The sequence below is a fragment of the Prionailurus bengalensis genome, chromosome B1 (assembly GCF_016509475.1).
Source record: "Prionailurus bengalensis isolate Pbe53 chromosome B1, Fcat_Pben_1.1_paternal_pri, whole genome shotgun sequence".
Taxonomy (NCBI): Eukaryota; Metazoa; Chordata; class Mammalia; order Carnivora; family Felidae; genus Prionailurus; species Prionailurus bengalensis.
The window spans coordinates 161,030,293-161,048,703 of NC_057344.1; the positions used below are offsets into that span (position 1 = coordinate 161,030,293).

An 18,411-nucleotide genomic window follows, 5' to 3' on the forward strand; every position below is an offset into this window, starting at 1 on the left:
AAGAATTGGTCACTCAACCCACTGAGCCACCCAGGCTCCCCTACGCGGTTTTTGTTTTGTTTTGTTTTTACAAATACAGTACAGTACTGTAAATGTATTTTCTCTTCCTTATGGTCTTCTTAAGATTTTCCTTTCTCTAGCTTACTTTATTGTAAGTATTTAGCATATATAACATACAAAATATGAGTTACTCGACTATATTATCAGGAAGGCTTCCACTAGGCTACTACTAGTTAAGTTCTGGGGGGGGCGGTCAAAAGGGATTTTGACCACACAGGAAGGTAGCACCCCTGACCCTCATGATGTTTAAGGGTTGACTCTATTCACCACTTCAAGCATTCTGCTTAACTGAGAGGCTTTACACACAGGAAATAATTTAAGTTTTGTTCTACTCCAGGGCAGTGTAACACCTGTTTGGAAAATGTCTGAAACCAAACTGCCAAGATCCAAATGATTTCCATTTAAAGTTATTATGTAGGGGCTATTATGTATCAGTTGGTTAAGCATATAACTTTGGCTCAGGTCATGATCTCACAGTTCGTGAGTTCAAGCCCCATGTCAGGCTCTGTGCTGACAGCTCAGAGCCTGGAGCCTGCTTCAGATTCTGTGTCTCCCTCTCTCTCTGCCACTCCCCTGCTTGCTCGTGCTCTCTCTCTCTCTCAAAAATAAATAAACATTAAACAAAATTTAAAGCTATTATGTAAAAGGGAATCCTACACTAAACATTCTACCTGAACTTGCCTGGAAAGGTCATTAAAACAACTGGCCAGTTTCCTGCCAACAATTCTGACCAGCATTTTATCACAAGGGTCAACATACCTTTAAAGTAGAATTGCCTACTTTTTTTTTATTTGAAAAGATAAATCTTTAGCCAGATTTTTATTTCCTTAGAACTGTGGTTTGAATAGCACATCCTGGAGTTATGACCAGACTTTAGAAAGGCTGTAACACAATATATGTAAAGGGCCTAACAGGTCTGGACTGTAGCTGGGGATCAATAAACAGAAAATGTTTTAGGATGTTAAAATGTGGCTCCTGTCTGAATTTCAGCCCAGGATGCCCAAAGGTCTTCAACAAATAATGGCACCGATTCCCACATCCTGAAGTAAAAGTTCTAGATCACTTACTTGGGGCAGGCCCACGAAATGGCCAAACAGCTACCACAGGGTCATAGAAAAATCAGAGTTGAGGTGGAAGAAGCCAAGGTAAAATATCTGTTTAAACCTATTCTCTCACATTCTAAACCCAGCGGACAAGGGGAACCACAGCCCACTCCAATTCCCTCCTTCAGCTTCTGGGGACATGAACCAGTGCATCCTGCCCTTATAGGGTTTTAACCACTGCTCCCAAAGGTCAGTTCTGGGAGAAAGGGCCACTTAATATCCGTTCCACCCGCCACAAGGAGGTGGGAATTTTGGAATGAGATGACATCTGCAATAGAAGTGCTAGAGGGCAAACACAGGAGGACACAGGAGGATTATCACAGCGGAGTTATGTCCACTGTTGTTTCAGTGACCTTTACCTTAAATGTATATGATGCTCCACGTGTTTTAGCTAATAACAGCACTACAGGGTCACAATTAACAAATAAAGTTGGAGATCCAGGCTTAATATTTTTATTCTGATGGGGTGTTCAGTCAAACATGTTTGGCCAGCGTGGCCTAGAGTGAGCAGGAAGACCCCAGTGGTCTTTAGACAGCACCCATGGGCATGTGGTCTTTGCTTTCATGCTGCTTTTCTACCAAGTAAAGAAAAATTCAATTAGCAGAGCCTGACAGCCCAGAATCTGGGTACCGGGGAAGAAAACAGGGGCACTGCCAGTTTTGGATAGAAAATTATAATGATCAAAAGGGCTTCCCTAAAAGAAAGAAGCACAGCAGAGAGCTATTGCTTCCGGGAGAAGATAAGGAGAGTGAGAGAGTCCTCCAGACAGTGAGAGGGACGTGGATGATCATAAAAGCTACTGACACAAAGGCTAATGTCAAAACTGAAAATGGGGGTTCCAATTCAGGATGGTGACATAGGAGGGTCCTGCACCCCTCCCCTCCCATGGACACACTCAATATGCAGCTATATATGGAACAATTCCCTTTTTAAAAAAATCCAAAAACCAGCTGAACAACTATGCAATGGGTGAATGAGAAAAACTCCACACAGAAGGAGGTTGGAGAGGGTGAGACACAATTTCACCATAAACCCACCCCCTGTACAGCAATCCATAACTCCGAGGGAACTCACAACTGTCAGCTTCTCCTTGAGGAACAAAAGGTTTGGATTCCACACCTGGGGCCCCAACCTTTAATACTTTCACCAGAGGGACGGGCCCCCAGACACCTAGCTCTGAAAGTCAATGGGGATTGCAAACATGAGTCCCACAAAGCTTTAGGGAACTAAGGGTCAGCTTAAATTAATTAATTTATTTTTCTGAGAGAGATAGCAAGCGGGGAAGGGGGAGAGAGAGAGAGAGAAAGAAAGGGAGACAGAGAATCCCAAGCAGGTTCCATGCTGTCAGTGCAGAGCCTGATGCAATTGCATGTTTTCCAAGTTGCTGCATAGTTATTCCTAAACCAACTTATTTGAAAGATGACAATTCATTATACTGAACTATCCATTTTCATTCACTGCACTAAATTGCAATTAAAAAAATTTTTTTTAATTTTTTTTGAGAGAGAGAAAGAGAGGGAGGGGCAGAAGAGAAGGAGAGAGAGAAAATCCCAAGTAGGCTCTGTGCTGTCAGTGCAGAGCCCGACGAGGGGCTTAAACTCACAAACCGTGAGATCACAACCTGAACCGTAAAAAAGAGTCAGATGCTTAACCAACTGAGCCACCCAGGGGTCCCAGCACAGTTTTTGCTTGTTCTGTTTTTTTTTTAAATGTTTATTTATTTTGAGAGAGACAGCGAGCACACAAGTGGGAGAGGGGCAGAGAGAGGGAGAGAATGAATCCCAAGTGGGCTCCATGCCATCAGTGCAGAGCAAGATGCTGGGATCCATCTCATAGAGATCGTGACCTGAGCCAAAATGAAGATTTGGACACACTGAATGGACTGAGCCCCCCAGGGCAGTTACACAGGCTTGCAGGGTGCACAATGGCTTTCCCCCACAGCCCAGCACAGAGGTTAAAGCAAAACAAAACAAAAACACAAAGAATGATGAAAATGGGCTCCTCAGCAGGACAAACAGAAATCACTAGGGAGACATGGTCCGGAAGCGTGATCTACATGCTGGTCTAAGGCGTGGTTAAAAAGGACAATAAGGTCTTCCATAAGGCAAGTAACCAAACCACTATTGCTCAGGAAACAGCTCTTTTCTCCGCAAAAATCACCCTAAATCTAAACAATTAAACACAAGAGAAGGCTTGCAGCATTTCCTAATAAACCTCAGGGGAGAGTTTCTCTGATACATGCAAGTAACTTCCTGGAATATGACCCAAACTTTACTTCAACAAAACAGAAAAGAAAAAGAATTAGATGAAGGTTCTCAGGGACCCCAAAGCCAATCCAAGTGATCACTGAACTGTCCCAAACCGGTAGTCTGAAGAAACACGAGGTGCAGCCTTGAGTGAGGGCAGCTCTAAGATTTCTTTTTAAAAGGCTTCACAGTGGTAAGCTGGTGGGGGCAGGGACGCATTTGCACAGCATTTTGCATAAAACTGAGCCAAAGTCAATCATTCACACAGAAGCTCCCAAGGCCGATGCTGCTACTGAAAGTCCCCTAACCTCCCACCTTTGTGTTCTAGCTCTGGGCAGTAAAGGCACTGACTAGTCTAGAAAACCCCAGTCTTATCATCACTGTGAGGCTCCTTCATAAGGATTAAGGGCTTCTTTGTTAATTAGGACTGTATTTCAATGTCTGTTGTCAACTGAAAGTGTGTTAGTCTAAGTGTCAGCACCTGGAACTTATTACTTCTGTAAGTATCATTAACAGTATGAGCTGCAGGCAGGTAGCACAGTCAGCATTTCCAAAATTCTAAAGGAGCAGAAAAAGAAAAGGGCCTCAATACGACTTATGACAGCGAAGGGACATGCTCCCACACTAGCCCTGCTTCCAGCTCCGGGCAGTTGTGGCTTCTGCCAGGACACAGACAAGCTGGACAGAGGCAGGGGGCACCTACCCATACCTACCTTTCCTCCCGGCCTCAGGGGTTTGGGAAGGCTTTTCTGGCCGAGCAGCAGACAGGGCCGAGGAACCAAGTTTCCTCTCTGTTTCTACAACTTCCTCCTCATCCCTCTTGTGTGCCTTCCTTTTCTCTGGGGGTGGCGGTGACCGCGGCCAGAGGTCCCTGCTCTCCTGACCCTCCTTGCATGGCTCGCCAGGCTCCGGGTCTGGCTTCCCTGCCCGGCGGGCCAGCAGCTCTACCAGGTAGGGCCTGCTCAGTTTGGAGAGTGGGGAGGAGGGGGGAGTCTGACCGGCAGGCTTGGGAGCCAGGGCTGGCTTCTGCACCAATGGCATTTTGTGTGCCACCTTGTCATGCTCTGCAACTGGCTGAGGCCCCAGCTGGGCTGCAGGAGAAGAGTGTACTCTTTCAGCAGAGTCCTTCCAGGTGGACAGGGCTTGCTTCCTCTCAGGGGTTAGGGACAGGCCATGCTTGAGGGCCACACCCTCTGTCTCTTTCTCTCCTTTTGTACTTCCTGGTACAGGTGGCCCACCATCAGCACTGTCCCCGGTGCTGCTGTGCCTTTTCTTCTTCTTTTGTTCTGTCTGTTGGTCACAGTGGAAGCGCAAGGAGTAGTTGGTCCTTCTCAATTTTATCCCAAACGGTGAGGCTTTTTCCTCTTGACCAGGCGTTGCGGGGTCTGCCTTTCCTATACCACTGATGGTCTCACTGTCCAAAATGATCATGGGCTCTGCATGGGCCACTGCTTTCTGCAGAGGGTAAGGAGGGCTTGGAACAAGGAAAGATGGGAGGTCTTTGGCAAATTTGCATCCCTCTGTGCTGTCTGCTGGCTCCAGTTTCTCTGTACCCTTTGGGTGCTCATAAGTAGCCAGGGGCTGGGGAGCTGACCCATCATTGGGTCCCAGCACAGGTCTTTTTCTAATGCTCTCTGCTTCTGTGTTAGGTTTGGAGGTCTCGGTGCCACCATCTGAGAATTTCTGCCAAGCAGGCATAATAGAGAATTTTGCATTTACTGGGGGGATCCTCCGGAGGTTCCCGCGGGAATCACATCGGCCCCTGGGAGTGTGCTCTTCACCTGGCCGAGACTGGTCTCTATCAACGCGCTGCTCACTCTCTGTGTTCTTCAGAATTCTGGACCGAATGGAAGCCCATTCGGCTAGTGCAGCCACACTGCTTGGAGACTCCTGGGGGGGCCTGGCCTTCCCGCTCCCTGACCGGGGGTCGACAGATGCTCGGGGTGGGTTCTCCAGGGCAGGGACATCCACGTGCTTCTTTTCTTCTGACAAGCCCAGGAGAGACTTGCATGCTGTGTCCTTGATCTGGCTCAGGTTGACGGCCGGGCCACAGAGCTGTGCTCCCGTGACCAGAATGGCTGTGTGGGGGACACTCAGGGAGGAGGGCAAGGCATGGGAGGCTGGGCTGGCTCTGGGGGTCTTCGGCTCCTGGGGGGCAGAGGCAAGTCCCGTGTCCTTCAGGGGCGTCACTGGGCTCAGATTGACTTTGGGGAAGAGAATCTGCTTCCCTCCGGATGACACCTGGAAAGTATAGGGCCTGGGCGTGGTCTGCCTCTCATCCACTTCCTGCCACCGAAGTTCCTCCACCTTCCTGTCTTTTTCTGGAGCGGCAGCTTCCTTCTTTTCCCCGGCAGCCAGCATCTCTTCTACCTTCGCCTCTCGTTTCCGGGGAGGCTGCATGTTAGCTTCTTGTCTCTTTTCCTGACGTGCACGACGACCATGCCCGGGAAAATCCCCGCCTTGAGCCTGCTGCTCTCCGCATGGCTCAGCCTCCTGGCTCTGCTTCTCGCAAATCCTTGACTCCTCAGAGTGTTCTCTTTGCTTCTCGGGTTGCAGGTGCTCTCGTTTGCCTGATTTCTCTGCAAAGTCCACCTGAACTGGGCTCCTTGAGCTCCTTTCCACGTCCAGTGGCTGCCACCTCTCCTCTTGCACACTCGCTGCTTCTCGACCTTCCACTTCCTGCTGCCTCTGCGCCTCCACTTCCTCCCGCTTTCCCTGTTCTGCCCTTCTCTCTGCTGCTGCCTCTTCCTCCCATCGCTGCTCCTCCTGCAGGTGAGGCTTGTCCTCTCGTTGCCGCTGCTCCTCCCCCTGCTGCCTCTTCTCCTCTCGTTCTCGGTGCTCCTCCTCTTCCCGCCTCCGCTGCTGCTGCTCCTCCAGCCGCCTCTGCTCCTCCTCCAGACTCTGCTGTTCCTCCTGCAGCCGCAGCTCCTCCTCCCTTTGCCGCTGCTGCTCCTCCTCCTCCCTTTGTTGCTGCTCTTCGGCCTCCAACTGCTTCTGTTCCTCCAGCTCCTTCAACTCTCTTTCCTCTTGTTCTTCCTGCTGCTTCTCGGCCTCCTGCCCGCTCCACACCGCCTGCTCTTCCTGCTGTGTGCGTGGCGGCTGCTCTTGGGCCTCCAGGTGCCTTCCTTCCTCTTGTTCTCTCTGCTCTTGGCCTTGGACACCTTGCCCTTCCAGTCTCTGCCTCTCCTCTTGGTGCTGCCTCTTTTCTGCCTCCAGCTGTAGTTCTGCCTCGTCTCCCTCCTCGTCCTCGCCTACCTCCTCCAAGAGCTCTTGCCTTCTGTTCTCTTCCCAAAGCCTCCTCTCCAGGGCCTGGAGTCTCTGCTCTTCCAGACGTCTCCTCTCGGCTGCTTCAGCCTTTTGCCGTTTGCACTTGGCCTCAAGTTCTAGCCAGTATTCTTCTTGGCATCTCTTCTCTTCTTCAGAGTCCAGCAGCTCTGGCTCCTCCTCATGCCAAATTGGTTTGCCTTCTCCAGGGTGTCCGTTCTGGTCCAGGGACAGCTGACCCGGAAGGCTACCTTGTTCATGCAGTCGATCCTAACATTGGTAAGGACAAAATAATTAGCCTTTTCCTTTTGCACAGGCAACCATTACCCACCCTATTCACAATGTCGGTGACCCTCTTAATCTCAAGAGAAAGTGCAGTTGTTCCTAAGTATAGAGATAGGTACACCCAGGCCAGCACAGCAAGAATAAATTGTGAGAGTGGAGGAAAACACATCACCTTCATGTTTACTCCACGGCCCTTTTATTGGTCATTCTCAAATGCCTTTTGCTTAATACAAATGAATAAAAAGAGAAAAACCAATGGCCCAGCATTAGAAAGATGAGAAAAAATGAGAGTTGCACTTCATCGATGTCCCCTGAAATTTGTGACTTCAAAGTCCACACCAGTCAAACTGAAGAACCTTTGGCAGAGCCACGGTAGGAGAGCTGGCAAAGCAAATGCAAGGTGTCTAGAGCCCCTCAAAAGGCAGCCCCTCAACTCTGAGGCTCACCTGCCCCAGGCAGGCAACAAGTTAGAAAGGGCCAGTAGATGGGCCTGCTTCCCCCCGTTCATTGCAACACACCAGGTACCTGATGGGAGACACTTAGTTGCTTCTACGGGTCCCTCCCACCACCACCAACCTCCCCCCTCCCCCCCCCCCAGGTAGATTCAGTGCCCGCAAGCAAGGGCATCTGCCTGGTCAGCTGGGATGGGCGCTACATACCCTGGCAAGTCGCCTGTGTTTCTTTGACACCCTCTGGTTTTTTGGCTTAACGGACAGTTTGTGCTTGGCAGCACTGTTGTCCAGACGCGCGATGGCCAGGGGGATGGCATCTAGGTTGACACTTTCGATGGTTCCAGCAGAAGAGAAGTGCCTTTTTGGCCGCGATGGTTTAACTGGAGCCACCTGTAGAGGAGATTAAACTACAGAGTCAGTCCAGATCAGAACACCGTCGGTGGGGGTCCTGGAATGGCAGCACTTGCTGGGGCCTGCATCTTGCCAGGCCTGGACTGGCCCAGGGGCTGCTGTGAACGGAGGCACTGGGACAGAGAGATGAGCACTGCTTTTGTCATCAAAAAACAGGACGTTGACTATTTGTTCTGCCAATGATTTTTGCATTAACTCAAAACAGTCATTTAACCTTTCAGGGACTGATTTTCCTACTCTGAATAATATGGGGGGGGGGTCAGATTAGATGAGGGGGGTTGACAAAACATAGCCAGGAGGCCCAATCCTGCCCACAGCCTGTTTTGGTAAATAAAGTTTTGTCAGCACACAGCCACACCCCTTGTCCATGGTCTTTAGCGCTTTTGTGCTACAAAGGAAGAGCAGAACAAAGGAGGGTATCCAGGTTGGACCTTATGGCCACAAAGCCTAAAATAAAGCATGGTTTGCTGAGCCCTGGACTAGCTCATCTCTATACTAAGGACTCTATAAGACACTTGCAAACGTCCCTCAGCCTCTACCTGAGACCCTCTGAAGTAGGGAAAGTGTCTTTTTCATCTTTTCAGTTCCCTTTCTGCCCAAGCAGCAAATCTCATTTAGCAAGTGCTCAGTAAATATTTTTTGGAGGAATGAAGGAACAAGAAAGTATAACATCTATGCCTAGGGCATGAAATTGCTACCAGCAAAAATGTTTTAGCACAATCATTCCAAAGCCCAGAACACAGAGTTGACTGGCAAAAAAAGGATGGGCAGAACTGTGCCCCCACCTGGGGGAAAGGGAAGGTCCTCACAGCACGACTGCAGCGCTGTAATGCAGATGGCACGCACTTAGGAGCCACCACCTCAGACAAACTGTACACCCGCAGATCAGCCTCAACCCAGGGGCCACACACCTGTAACTATTGAGCTTGCAAGCAGCTTGCAAGCAGGAAGGTGAGGGCTCACAGCCATACCACGCCAACGTGCAGCAGAGGGCGCTCACGGCCCCATCTGCGGGTCTGGTGCCAGCAGCTCAGGCACAGAGGCATGAACAGAGGCCAGGGTTTATGTGTTGGCATTCATGTTGTAAGTGCAGAGCCAGTGGGGTTTAGCTGGCAGCTTTGCTTTTTGCAATTACCTTCCATATTTATGCACAAAAGATAAAGGACCAAGCCAGCTCAAGAGCAAAATGGATGCTCAGTAAATAGTAACTTAGGATAAGGAGCACAGTAGTAAGGAAAAATAATTCCAGCCTTTGGGCTCCTGGCTTTCACTTATTTATGGTTATCTTTATAATAGGTATCAAATTCTGAACTGTGGTTGAGAAGAGACAAATCAAACATTTATTTCCATCCCCTACTAGATGCGTGAATAAAAGGAGTTAGAGCCAAATGTGGTAGACTGAAGACACAGATAAGCACTTGAAGCTGAGACTTAAATGCAAGGTTTCATTTCTACTCATTTCAGCTGGGCTTCTTCATTGTCTGGGTGGTGGCACTGTCTTGAGCCATCCCCTTCAGAAGACTCAGGGACATACTCTGCTCACTGTACCAGTCCCTGGAAGGACCCTTGAGTCCCTATGCAAGTGAAGAGTGCTCACAGGAGTGGACTGGCCTCTACTGGAGGGGTGCACACGGTCTCCACAGGGTTCCCTGGACGCCTGCAGGCAGAGTTCCAGGTTTCAACAGAACACAGAAAAGTTAAAAAACAAAAATACATACAAGTAGAAAAATGCTAAGGTCTTTTTGCTTTTGCATGTCTAAGCATTTTTTCCTTTTTTAATTTCAGAGAGAGAGAGAGAGAGAAAATGCAAGTAGGGGACAGGGGTAGAGGGAGAGAGAGAGGAGGGGGGGAGAGAGAGGGAGGGAGAGAGAATCTCAAGCAGTCTCCATGCTCAGCATGAAACCGTGCGCAGGGCTGAGCCCAGGACCCTGACCTGGATCCTGACCTGAGCTGAAATCTGCATTAAGATACTCAACTGACTGAGCTACCCAGGTGCCCCTTATTTTGCATTTCCAAATAGAAGGAGACTTTTTTCCTTACAGACTTGGGTACCTTCAGGTGTTCTGGAATGTCTTTTTCAATGGCTTAACAGTGTCTTGAAGTACCTGGTACATTTAGGAAAATGACCAACGTGTAAGTGTTCAAATATGTACGTGCTGGGAGGTGGCTATTTTTTCAGAACAGGGTTCAGTTCCAGCAGGTGCGCTGCCATGGAAACAGACACTCTACATCTACCACTGGTTATGTTTTGAAGGAATTTAAAGTAATAGATGAAGGCGGCATTTATGAATGGAAAAAATGAGACAGCGGATCGAAAAAAAAAAAGCAGGGGAGAGAATGGAAATGGAAGTTCAAGTAAAGAAGCTAAATATGTAATTTCAAATCATATTACCTTCTCTTCCATCTCACTTCTGGCTCCAGGCAGATTCGGAGGACTCAGAGAACTTGGCGTATCACTGGGCTGGAACCAAAAAGAGAGCACTCAAGTCAAACGCCAGAACAGGAAGTTCTGGGCAGATAACCAGATGCGGGCTGTGCCTGAATAAGGCCGCAGGTGGCTTTACAGAGCCGGCAGAAGTCACAGTGGGGACTTTGCTAATGTCCAGACAAGGACTCCTGAGGCACAGAATGTGTGCTTTCCTCCTTTCCTGAGTTCAACACATTTCCATGTGAGCAGTGTCTAACCTCAGTCCCTGATGTGCTTCCCCACGGCTGAGAGAGTCCAGGTGCCGCCCTCTAGCCACCCCACCTGGGAAGCGGGGCTGTGTCACACACCTGGCCTCCGACCTCAGAGCAGTGGGCTATGCTCACTGCCTTCCACCCCCTTTGTCTGCCGGACCTCTCACCTCTATGCCAGACCTCTTCCCTGTGAGAAAAAACAAAGGCCCTACCAATTCTGTGCACAAAAGACTGGGCTGAGAAGGTGGATGACCAGAGGCAAAAACGAAAAAAACAAAACAAAAAAAACCCCTCAGGACAGAAGAAGAAAAAGGCTGAAGATCCCCAGCCCAGTCACCTCACCTGCCCTGGGAATGTCCACACTACATCACCTGCACCTTTCTGATGGCCCAATATACCTTCCACTTTGTGTGGCCAATATTTACACAGCTTCATCGTCCCTTCCAGAGCAATAATAGCTTGTCCTGCCTCAGCCCATTTTGTGCACCACACTTAGAAGCATCTTTGGAAAACAAAAATCAGATTATGTCACTGTCCTGCTTAAAATACTCAGAGGTTTCTAGTACTCTCAGAGTAGAATTATCCCTTTCCCGTGCTCTGTACATTCTGGCTCCCTACCTCGCTCTATCTTCCCTTTGCCCCCCATCACGGTCCAGCCAACAACACTGACCTGCTTTCTCGTGGGACACCCTCAGTCCTATCCTGGGCCTCTGGACTTGCTCTTCCCTCCATCTAGAACACAGCTCCCATAGCCAGGTCTGTCATGGCTGCTCTGACCTCCTTACCTAAAGAGTGACCTCTCCCCCTCCACGTTACTCACTTTTCCACCACTCTGTTTTACTTCCTGTGAAGCATTTTTCTTGATCCAAAGTTATTATACTTATAACATTTACTAAATAAGTTATTATCTTTATACATATCTGTTGACTTGCCATCTGACTCTCATTAAAATGTGACTATGCAGGGGCACCTGGGTGGCTCAGTCGGTTAAGTGACTGACTTTGGCTCAGGTCATGATCTCACGGTTTGTGAGTTTGAGCCCCATGTTGGCCTCTGTGAGGACAGCTCAGAGCCTGGAGCCTGCTTTGGATTCTGTGTCTCCCTCTGTCTCTGCTCATACTTTGTCTCTCTCTCTCTCTAAAATAAAAAATTAAAAAAATTGCAAACCATGCAGAGGCACCCCTAATCTATAGCTGGGGTAGCACTTGCCGAACGAATGGTCCTCCTCCTCCCTCAGGCCATGGTCTGTTGCATGTATTAGACCATCAGTAATAGTGAGGACATTTGCCTCAGTCCTTGGGCAATCCCTGCATTAAGGCTGACAGCTATTGCTGCCGCTCACACTGAGAGATTGGAGAGAGTGGTTTTGGACCTCGCGGTCTCCACTTTACCCAGCACACCACCTGACACCTGCTTGTGTGGGAACCAGGAGTCATGAGGACCAGGCAGAGGTGGGCAACAGCGGGGGACCAGCCTGTTCTATCCTTCTTCACTTTGCTCTGTTAATCACTTCTCCTTCTTACTGCTCTATGACATATTAGCTGATAACAAGCATGACTTCTGGGGCCATGTCCATTTAAAAAACATCCAGGGTAAGTCCACGCACCTTGGTAGGCAGAGCACAAAGAATGCTTTCTGCCAAGACTGGAAGACTCAGCAGAGAGCTCCCTGCTCCAGCTACTGGTGGGGCATTGCCTCCTTCCCCACCAGAGGCCTGAGGGGGGTCCCTTCTGCTGCTGGAAGGACTCTCATTCCAGGATATGTTCATGGTGTCTCTTTCCAAGTGTCAAAAGACCAAATTTAGATAAGACAATGCTGGACCAATATGACTTTCTTTCCTCATTAAGTAAACTTCAATGGCCAGTTTGATATGTCCTGTCTTGTTAAGAACCTATTTCTTTCTTGTTTCCTTTAAATTAGTCCAATTTGACAAGTAATTATTCAGTGCTACTAAGTAAACACTAGCTATGTCCTAGGGAGACAGAGATGTGTAAGATCCAGTTTGTCCTCAAGGAACTCAACATTTAGAGATGGAGAGAAAACAATTATGTGGACAGACACAGATGAGTATGAATGTGTGAGAGGCACTAAGGACACACAGCAAAGACACACAGGAGACAGCACAGCCTGGGGGTAAGGCTGGGTAAGGCTTCCCAGAAGAGGTGGGCCAACCTGAGTCTTGAAGAACAAGTGGAAGACACTGTGAAGAGCGCATGCAAAGGGCATGTCTCCTCTTCCTCTCCCTCCTCCAAGTGGCCCTCACTGCAGATCATGGTACCTGACCTGGAAGTGCCCTCCAGCCCTGGGCGACTCATCAGGAAAGCTTCTCTTGCATACTCCTTCCTTCCACTGCAGACCCAAGAGTTATCGGACGCCCCTGTTCACTGATTGACATCCTCCCCACACGTATTAGCAAGAAGTCATTCCCAGGAGGAGCCTTACTTTGTTCTCTGTGTCTGACAGGATGATGTCCTCCTGAGTCACAATTTCCATGGGACTGGTCAGGAATAGATCCTCTTCTAAGGTAGCCTCGCCACTGTCTGCCTTCTTCATGGGAATGGCATTGGGTGGTGGCTGCCCAAACTTGATGTTTTTGCTCAACTGTCGCTGGAGAAAAACAAAAGAAAGACGTTCTGAAGCAGTGAAGCAGTTCACAATAACCGCAACCAGAGGCCCCAGCATATCTAGTAGGCATTGAGGCATATTCTGTGCACAACGTTTCTAGACTAAATACCATGCCAGTAAGCCATGATGCAGTCCTATAATAAGTGAATTTGTTTTCCAGTTTCTTTTCTTTTCCTTTCCCACCTTCAAGCCATGAGCTTTTTCATCCAGCCACCTCTTTCTTGGAGATATCAACATTATCCAGGGGTAGAGAGGCCATATTTCTGAACCAAAAGTTGGGATATATGTTATGACAAAAATTTTTTGATTAACCTATAAGTTTCTTTAAAAAAGTCTCTTAAGAGTATAAAAATTGTATAGAATATAGTTACATGAAATGCAGGAACCAGTGGGGAAAATCAAGACTCTTGTGGTCAGTGTAATGAGGGAACCCTCCAGCCTCTCTTGGACACATTCCTGTTGAATATTTATGCTTCAGCCACCTTCCTCATCAGGCCTTCACTTGAACATCATGTTCTGGTCACAGTGGGCACCAGGGTGAAGAAGGCCCCAATGCTGGCAAGTCTTTCCATGATCAATGCCAAAGTCATGGGAGTCACAGGAACAGTCTGTCCTACCACTAGGACTTCTTTTTGCCTTGCTGCAGCTATGCTCTGTGAACTACAGGGCAGAAAGTGCCCAGTGGGGAAAGAACAGAGAAGTAGCCAGAAGGAAAAGGGCCAAGGAAGGATTTGTTACTGGTGGCAGGTAGCTAGAAGTGTGTGTGTGTGTGTGTGTGTGTGTGTGTGTGTGTGTGTGTGTGTGTGTGTTTGGGGCAGGGGGTGGGGGGGGGGGACAGGTGATAGAAATGAGGACGACAAATAGTATTTAGAATTAAAGAAAAGCCAGATTAGAAAAGAAATATATTCCCTGAAGAAAAAAATGTATAATAGTTTAAGAAAGGGCAAAATATTTAATGGGCTGCAGCAGAAAACAATGAATGACATTCCAGAAGAAGAAAGGGCATGCCGTGGCCACCTGAGAGACTACTAGATTTAATATACTATAGAAACTCTTGCCTTGATCTATAGCAGGTTTCTGAACCTCAGCATTACTGACATTGTAGGCCAGATGATTTTTTTGTGTGGGGAGCTCATCCTGTGCACTGTAAAATGGTTAGCAGCACGTTGGCCTCTGGGACACTAGATGCCAGTAGCAATCCCTTCCCTGTCAAGACATCCAAAAATGTATCCTGAAGTTGCCAAAGTCCCCTGGGGGTGGGTAAAATTGCCTCTGGTTGAGAGCTACTGCTCTACATCTTAGGTACTTGGGCTTCATAGTCCTGTCATGCCTCAAAAAGGAAAAAAAGGAGGAAAGAAAGAAAGAAAGAAAGAAAGAAAGAAAGAAAGAAAGAAAGAAAGAAAGAAAGAAAGAAATGCATTATTTGATATTTATCTTTAATTTGGCTAATATTTAATCCCATAGAGCTGCCAAGAGCAATAGCAATCACATAGTCCAGACCCCTCATTTTACAAAAAATGTCAGAGATCCAGTGGGGAGAGGTGACTGGCCCAAGCTTATGGAAAGAATGAGTGGCCCCAAAGGGATTTGAATCCAGGTCTCCTAAAACCATATTCAGTGTTATTTGCATTGCACTCCACAGGTTCTCACAAATTTGACATCAACACTTCTTTCTTATAGGGGCAGAAATAAAGAGATGATCCAGCATTCTTAATACCTTGCTGAAGTTCCCTGGCAGGGGAATCCCATGAGGGAAATGCCTGTTTCCCCTCTGAACTCAAGGGTACCAAATCCACCCACTCGTGCCCAGCTCCCCCTCAGCCTTGCATGGTGGACGGTGAGGTTGCAGAGACATGGAAGAGGTGAGCCCCAGACTCCCCTCCCCACACCCCCAGGGCACCCCGGCATGCCAAATCAGGAGCACAGAAAGACAGAGGACTTGTATTTGATCTGCCGGTATTTCAGCCTGAGCCTGGATCCCCGGGCACCACAGAGAAGGAGCACACACCAAAAGCCCGAGTTCAGCCACTGAAGAACAGCTGAGCAGCCTAATAGGGTTTTGGGGAGGAGAAGGCTAAAAAAGGGTGTCTTCTCAAAACAAGTTTAGCAGGAAGCAGCAGTTAGTATCTACTCTCTAAGCAGATCAATAAGCAGGCACGGTTAGAGCAGCCGATGGAGTTAGACAAGAGGACACGGAGTAACAAAGTCACAGGCCCAGCTTACTCTGCTCATCTGTGGGTGAGGGATAGGGACCTGGTGATATGGTTCCTGCGTCCTAGTGAAAGCTTCAGCAGGAGTTCCCTCTGGGATTCCCAGCCCAGCCTTTGGTTTACCAGTTATCCCTTCTCTAGGAGTGCTGGCCAGGAGCTAGAAAGTGTTCTAAATCCCCTTAGACTGAGACTTCCTGTTGTCAGGGTCTGCCATCTCTCAATGCTCCTGAACGACTAAGATGAGGGTATTTCTTCCGGTTATAATAGAAAGAACAATTGTTTAATGAGCTCCCAAGGAAAACCTGGCATAACAGTCTAATGCCAGTTAGTTAGGGTTTTTTTGCCACCATCACCAAAAAAGAATATGCTGATATTTTTCTTCAAAAGGGCACTTTAAAAAATACTGATGTTGGTCCACCCTGACGCTTATGAGACAAACAAACATATGACAAAATGTAACTGCAGTCTTGATGGAAATAAATTCCAAAGATGGGATGGCTATTGTGGTAACCAGTGGAAAAGCTAAGAGGAAATGTAAAAATGAAATAGATGGAAAGAGAACAGGAGAAATAGGGTACAGAGGACAAAGCTGGGAAACGGAGGGAATGATGTTGAGAAATGAAGTAGAGAATGAAATACAAGAGGCAAGAGGAAGGTGCAGGCACAGAGGAATCGCATCAGGAGAGGGGTGTGGGCCTGGCTGCAGACACAAGAGCTGAGAGTGGGGAGGAAGGGAGGGAAGAAAAGAGGGAGGGAGGCAATGAGAATGTGTGTGTGTATGAAAGGGATGATTTATGTCACAGATATGTTCATCCTGGCAAAAGAAACACAATGGTGTTGCCTTTGAGAATAACAATGTGCATTTCTGTGAAGCCGCTGATTTAAAATCCTTCTAGAAAAAATAAATTCAGACTGGTAGCTGGGAGCTTAGGGGGATGGAGAAGGGGAGGACCCAAGTCATCAAAGAAATGCTGGCTACATTTAGGGACAGGGCTGTAGCCTCTCTGTCCAGACAAAGGACTGTTTCACAGACACCCCTGTAGCTGTCAGGGATGAGACCATAGGACAAGACCAGGGTAGGACTTCGGGTCCGAGGCCATGGAGATCGATCCTCAGGTTCTCAAGGCCAAGACTCCTGCACCTGCGTGTTTCCCTTCCCTGCAGTTCCTGCTCCAAATGCTTCCTTCAGGGGACTCAAAGGAGACAGATGTCGAGACACTGTGTGATTTATTGACAATTAAAAGGTGACTGCTAAAACCTATTTGGTAATCTCAAGTGTCATGTGACTGGACTATAAGGATCACTGTGACTTTTTTGTGACTTTAACTCTGCCCACTATTCAGACATTGTCATGAGAGGAACTTTGATAGAAGCAGTCACTGAAAACCAGACTGTGCAGATGGAGGTTGCCCTTATAAACTACTACCACTCCCTCCACCTTTTTATAACACCCACGGGCTCTTTATATACACTACAATTACAACCAGAGAGAAGAGAACACTGTGCCTATCCTAACATCCATGCTGCTTGTGGCTGTGAATGGGGTTACTGTTAGGACTGGAATGTGAGCTGAAAGAGACTATATTTTATTCATTCAAATTGAGCCATTTTGTTGTAATATGGAATGCCAAAGAATGATGTTATAGGAATGCACATCCATATTTATGAGGCTTTTTCCTATGGTGTGGAAATTCCAAGCACATCATATTCTGCAGCTCTCACACTGCCAGTATTTAGATTCCCCCAGATTTTTCACAGCTATCCTCAGACCGTGTCTGTGAGAACAAAGCAGAGGAAGAATTAAGTTGCTGTCTCCTTGAGTGAACTACAGATACACCCATAGTTAAAATGAATTTTTAAAAAGAGGCAAAAGACATCTGCTCTACGCAGAAGTGGCTAAGACCGGGTATTTATTCTTTGTGTCCTTGACAGCTGCATAAGGTGTCAAAATCCTCAAACATATGACACTTGGGCATTTTTTAAGTGAAATCCAGTTTAGCAGGAGACAGCAGCTACTTAAAATGGAGGCTTTCCCTCCTGAGCTAAATAAATGGTCTGTGGATTAACAGAGTTATTGGCATTTTCTGACAAAGGTGTGGTATAATTCTAAAAATCACCTGCAGGCTTAGACTATGATGTTCCTGCCCAAGTTTTATCATTGGTTGTTACACTTCATAGCCTGGTCTGATCTGAAATAAACAGGCACCTCCCTGATCCATGCTCTGGGCAGCTGTAAAGAACATCAAGGTCATTGCAGTCCAAATGCAACGAAGTGTGAAGCTTACCAAACCACTCCATGCTATAGCAGGTAAGCAGTGATTTCGCATAGATGGCAGATTTTAAGAACTGGAGGAGCCAGATCATCCAGCATAGTCATCTCCTTATTTTTCAGATGGGGAAAATGAGGGTCAGAGAGGTTAAATGACTTCACTGCAGGCCACACAGCCAGGTGGTGGTGGAGGCTTGGCACAGGCTTTTTTTTTTTTTTTCACCCACTAGCCATGGGACAACTGCCAATTATGTGTAGGATCTTCAAAAAGGGCACCACTGTTGTTTTTGTCCCTATAACTGTCCTGTATATTAGAATTTGTTCTCCCTAGAAACATGTACTATTTTTATACTAAAAAAAAAAAGTAATTTTCCTATTAAAGGTTCAATCATTTGTCACAGAAATTTTGGCAGGTGATAGATTCATTCAGAATAGATTTATTCAGAAAAGTGCAGGCTGATTTATGCTGCATTCAGTCCTGCTGTACTCAACAGAGAGATACAAACTGCCAAGAGCAACACCGGAGCAACAGCACCCTAGCTGGGATGACCACATGTGGACACTAGAGGGCAACCTTTCCAAACACAGTCAGTGTAGGCACGGTTCTGTGGGTTTCCAAGGGCCAGGAAGTTTCCTAGGCCAGAGAAAAATGTTTTTTGTTTTTTGTTTTTCTAAATGGCATTCCAAGAGAAATATCATTTTAAAAGAATGTCTTAATAATGGTGGATAATCAGCTTGCCAGAACATCTACTGTCAAATAGGTGTTATCCATAACTTTTTTCTCTGTTTTTCATAAACATACATAC

The 18,411-nt window shown here is 47.4% G+C and overlaps 1 protein-coding gene across 4 annotated transcripts in view; it reads right to left on the bottom strand.

The window, feature by feature from the left end:
• CRACD (capping protein inhibiting regulator of actin dynamics) overlaps positions 1-18,411 on the bottom strand; it is a 280,272-nt gene that overhangs the window by 14,471 nt on the left and 247,390 nt on the right. For all 4 annotated transcript variants that reach the window (XM_043604484.1, XM_043604461.1, XM_043604469.1 and 1 more), the window contains 4 exons: positions 12,944-13,108; positions 10,215-10,283; positions 7,619-7,801; positions 4,124-6,944 (listed from right to left, as the gene is read on the bottom strand). In XM_043604484.1, the coding sequence (XP_043460419.1) occupies positions 4,124-6,944; positions 7,619-7,801; positions 10,215-10,283; positions 12,944-13,054 (3,184 nt within the window). In that variant the 5' untranslated portion in view covers positions 13,055-13,108. The remainder of the gene's footprint in view (positions 1-4,123; positions 6,945-7,618; positions 7,802-10,214; positions 10,284-12,943; positions 13,109-18,411) is intronic.